Here is a 4,728-nt window from a genome sequence, read left to right as displayed (position 1 = left end):
ACTGAATAGGTTAAGAACGCCAGGATGCCTTCTCCCTTGTGTCACTTTTCTTTAGCTTCCTTTCTACCGCCCTCTTCCTTCCTCCTGGGAAGAGGAGTCCTGAAGAAAGTCCACCACTCAGAAATCATGTACTACTATAGTACTTTGCCCTTCAGGTGTTCGCCCTTCACTCCATGGCGCTCTGGCCCGCCCAGCCTCGTTCCAGCTGTGACCTGCTTCCCGTGAGCCTCTGCTCCCCAGCGCGCAGGCGCTCTTGCTACCTACCCAGCAGCACCCGCACGGCCCAGCGCAGCGGACACCCAGGACTCAAAGATGGCGTCTCCCGGTGAGTCCTCTGCTGGGGCTATTTGGCCACCGCGTAGGAGGCTGGAACCAGGGTGCGAGATCCGCGTGCGTACTGGGAGGGGACGGAATCGAAGGAGCTGCGAGCCGCCTGCCTTTCGCGCAGGGTCCTGTTCGCGGTCCCTCCGAGGTGCGGCCGGCCTTAGCCTGGGGCTCCGGGCCGCCCGCCGAGCGGAGGGCAGCTGGGCGGAGAGCTGCAGGCCTGGGAACGCGCCGCCTCGGGCCTGGCTCTTCTCGCTCCGAAGGAAGAGCTTCCAGGTTTCCCTCCGCGCGCTTTGCCTTGGCCCCCTGCGGGCAAGCTGCTGCCCTCCCCAAAGCGAAAGGTCACATTGTTACCAAACCCAACCCACTGCCATCTATCTAGTCGTTTCTGGCGCATAGCGACGCCATTCGAGTTTCTGAGACCGCAAATCTTTATGGGAACAGAGATAGCCTCATCTTTCTCGTGGGAACTGAATTTAAGCCACCGACCTTGCAGTTAGCAGCCCAGTGCTTACCCCTCAGCACCACCATGATCCAAAGTAGCTAATCATCGAGGTTGTGCCTCCCACCAGTAAGGCCCGGTGCGTACGCATTGCTTGTGTTGAGAGGGCTTAAAGGAACGAAGTGACCTTGGGCGGGCCACCTCCCATGAGTGGACGGGGCTGGAAGGAAGAATAGATAGTAGCCCCTGGAAGGAGCAGGCCAGCAGCAGCTTGGAGGGAGAAAGAGGAGGCTTCCTCCGCCCGCTAAGGCGGGCCGCCTCAGAAACCCACAGGGGCAATTCTGCTCTCTCCAGTAGGGTTGCTGAGAGTCTGAATCAACTCAATGGTAGTGAGTTATCAGGGGCCGTGTGGTAGACTGAGGCTTTATCCACAGGCTGGCTTTTCAGGGACTCTCGTGTGTACATCTCGACCCTCACTGGGCGTGTACTTTTACTTTCTGGATAACGGAAACCATGTTGTAGCCACTGATCGTTGCTGTAGCCATTGATCCACGCATGCTGTAGCTTCATCCTGCAGTGGGTGGCAGGAGGAGTGTTGATCATACTTGGAAGATGAGAAGAACCACCAGCGATCACCCTGCAGTTTTGATCACCGTGTGTGTGTGTGTCTGTCTGTCTCTCTCTCTCTTCAGACTCCATAGTCTTCATCTCGGGCTGGAGAAGTGAAGCAGGGTTCAGACCAGGATGAGAAGCTGTTTTCTGCTCTGTACAATGGGCTGTTTTACTGTTGAGAGGAGATGGCATGTGAAAAGAGAGCATTTGCCTACATACCCTTGTTGTTAAACGCCTGCCCCGTGGATTTCTACTTGCGGTGACCTCCGGTGACAGAGTCAAACTGCTCCATAGGGTTTTTCCTAAGCATTCTCCTGTATGGGAGCAGATTGTGGGTCTTCTGTGGAGCCTCTGGTGGATTTGAACACTGATTGCCCTTCAGTTAGCAGTCAGCAGCTCCCCCAGTATGAAGGCCTTCAAAAAGTTCATGGAAAACTTCCATTATCTTTTCATTTCATTTTTTCACGAGCTTTTTTAAGCCTTGTATTTGTTGGATGAGGCCAGATGGAAGTTTCAGGCCTGCATGCGTGTTAGCCATCTATCTGTGCCTTCACCTGTCATGGCTTGTTGACAGCCAATAGGCAGGAAGTTGAGACCCTGATTTCTGGTTGTACAGTAGGCCTGAAAGCCTTGGCCATGGGTGAGGGTCTCAGGCATCGGGAGACCTGTGGAAGTCCTCTTGATGGACTCTTGAGGCTGGTCCTAAAGGTACTGTAGCCTCTCTTTCGACCTCCAGAGAGGAAACCTTGGTGTGATTTAGTCTGGTTCTTCCTATGGTTGTTTATCTTTATGATCCATAAAGTTTGTTATTGTTAATTGTTAACTTTTTATTGTGAACTGGGTGAAGGTTTACAGGTGAGATCATCAGTTTATATTCAGTAATTTCATGGGTTTTTCACGTCTTTCTAGTCTCTTGTGATCTGGAAGCTCTACTGAAATATGTTCAGAATCATAGCAGCAGGCGAGCCTCCACTGATACACAGGGGTGGCTAAGTGTCGGGTGCATTGAGCAGGCACACAACACTAGAAAGAATGTTTAAACTGATCATGAGAAAAAAGAATGCCCAAGCATTTCTAAAATGCAAATACATGATTAATCTTTATCTTTGGCTGAGGATAGTTGGGGGGGGGGGGCAGGGCGGAGATAGTGGATTTCTCATTGGACTGCTAACCACAAGGTCAGCAGTTTGAATCCACCAGGAGAAAGATAAGGATAAGGCTTTCTACTCCCATAATGATTTGATTTACAGCCTCAGAAACCACAGGGGCAGTCGACTCTCCTGCAGGGGAGCTGTGAGTCCTGTCTCCGCTGTCTGTGTGCTGTGTGACCTCAGCCTAGTTGCCCAACATCTCGATGTGTCCTTCCCTCCTGATAAATCAAATAAAGTCGTTGTAAGTTCGTGGGAAAATTCCATTATCTTCTGGTTCCATTTTTCAAGACTATTTTGAAGCTGCCTCCTATACGCAGACGCTGCAGTTGAAGTAATCTATGCCCTTCGCTTCAGTACTTCCCTCCCTCAGAACCTGGGGCTCACCTTTTACATAATTTCCTGCAGCCTGTCATGGAAACATCTGGTTCATGAATAAAGCATGAAACCATGGATTTGGAGGAACATTCGTAGTTTATGGAGTCGATGTCTCCATTGAATGGTTGGAATATGTGTGTGTTTGAACTGCTGCATGTGAAGTTGATCTAGTCTGTAAACCTGCCTGATTCACAATAACAAGTCCAAGGGGGCAGGGTCCATTTTGGTGCTCAGAGCGTTTCCATCACTTTGTCTTCTCTTTCTGTTTCAGTTCCCCTGAAGGAGAAGCGCCTCCTGGATGTCAGGATCTCGGAGCTGCCCAGCTGGGTGCTGATGCGGGACTTCACCCCGATGGGCATTGCTGGCGCCTTTCGGAGAGGTCAGAGCCTGCAAGTGGAAGCCGACCTCCAAAGTGGTCATAAGCCAGGACCTGGAGGGGAAGGCGTTCAGCTCCTTCCTTGGGGTAGATGGGCAGGGAGAGCTAGTCAGCCTGGAATGATCCTGTTTGGCCCTGTCCCAGGCTCACCTGAGAGATTTCAGCCAAGGCCATGTTTTTGTTGTTTGAATCAATGCCGCTGTCACCTCTTTAAAAAATGTGTCTGAGCCTTTTCTCTCATAAAACCTTAAGAGGGAAGGGAGTTTGATGCACAGTTGCCAGCACAGTGTCCCCTTCCTTGATTAGGATTTCTAACGGCCTCCTCTATGGATCTGCAGTGATTTTTCAGTGCCAGTGCCCCCCTCCGCCTGTCTTTTTTTTTCCCCCCTCCACCTGTTTCTTGTCTATCAGTGGCCACTAAGAACACTAAGGTAGTGTCCCTTCCTTCCTCTACTAAGGTAGAGGTGTGAAGGTGGTTGGTCTGCTCACAGTGCCCTGCACTGTCCTGGCATCCCTTTCTTTTAAATCATAGCTTTTTGTGCTTACCTTTACCTTCAGCTCTTCATGCCAGGAGCCTGCCAGAGAAGGGGTGGGGTGGGTGGGGAGTGTGTCCCCTGGAGGTGGGTGGATTGTTGGCATGGGTTGAGGCTCCCAGCGCATAGAGAAACCCTCAGGGACTTTTTTGGTAAGATGGTCTTGATCAGAATTGGAGGGAGGGGATTCCTAGACTGGAGGCTCAAGGCCTCAGAGTCCAAGGCCAAAGGGCACAGCCAGAGTCTGGTACAGGCCCTGCATTTGTGATGCTCCAGGCCCTCCCTGGGCGAATTTGTGCATCTTTCAGAATCAGCCAGTGAGTGCAGGACCAGGGGCTCTGAGCCTTCATTGCTTCCCGCCTTGGCCTGGTTGTGTGTACCCGGCAGTGACAGCCTCTTCTGGTTGCAGGTTACGATCGGTATTATAACAAGTACGTCAACGTGAGGAAGGGGAGCGTCGCTGGCCTGTCCATGGTGTTGGCAGCCTATGTGGTTTTCAGCTACTGCCTGTCCTACAAGGAGCTCAGTGAGTGCCTTTCAGGTGGTGGTGGTGGGCGGGGGCAGCAGCACTCTGCAGTCACCCGGCCTGTGCTCCCACCTGACAGGACTGCCGGACCCATTGAACAGTGCTGTGTATGGGACATTATTGGGAGAGTTCAGAAGGGAGAATCTGAGGTGGAGCCTATACTTGGGGAGGGTTCTGGAAGACCCTGGGGCAACACAGCTTGGAGATGTCTGCCCGCTAGTTTCCAGGCCATTGGCTCAAGTTTGGGGTCACCTCCCCAGTTAATCTCGGCCTTTCCTCCTGTCTCTTGTACTTAACACCTTTCACTAAACTTTTCTTCTCCCTTCAGAACATGAGCGGTTACGGAAATACCACTGAGGAAGCTACGGTGAAGCTGCGGCAAGAGTGCC

General features: G+C 52.1%; 1 protein-coding gene across 1 annotated transcript in view; it reads left to right on the top strand.

The window, feature by feature from the left end:
- The first annotated feature begins 241 nt into the window (after positions 1-241).
- The window catches only part of ATP5MF (ATP synthase membrane subunit f), a 4,651-nt gene continuing 164 nt past the window's right edge, over positions 242-4,728 (top strand). Inside the window, exons 1-4 of the mRNA XM_045285169.1 lie at positions 242-325; positions 3,176-3,283; positions 4,223-4,339; positions 4,668-4,728. Of these exons, the coding sequence (XP_045141104.1) occupies positions 313-325; positions 3,176-3,283; positions 4,223-4,339; positions 4,668-4,696 (267 nt within the window). The 5' untranslated portion in view covers positions 242-312 and the 3' untranslated portion in view covers positions 4,697-4,728. The remainder of the gene's footprint in view (positions 326-3,175; positions 3,284-4,222; positions 4,340-4,667) is intronic.

The sequence above is a fragment of the Echinops telfairi genome, unplaced genomic scaffold (assembly GCF_000313985.2).
Source record: "Echinops telfairi isolate 266 unplaced genomic scaffold, ASM31398v2 ScPeMD7_5;HRSCAF=22, whole genome shotgun sequence".
Lineage (NCBI taxonomy): Eukaryota > Metazoa > Chordata > Mammalia > Afrosoricida > Tenrecidae > Echinops > Echinops telfairi.
Note: the sequence above shows the minus strand (reverse complement) of the source record. Positions and strands in the feature narration are given on the sequence as shown.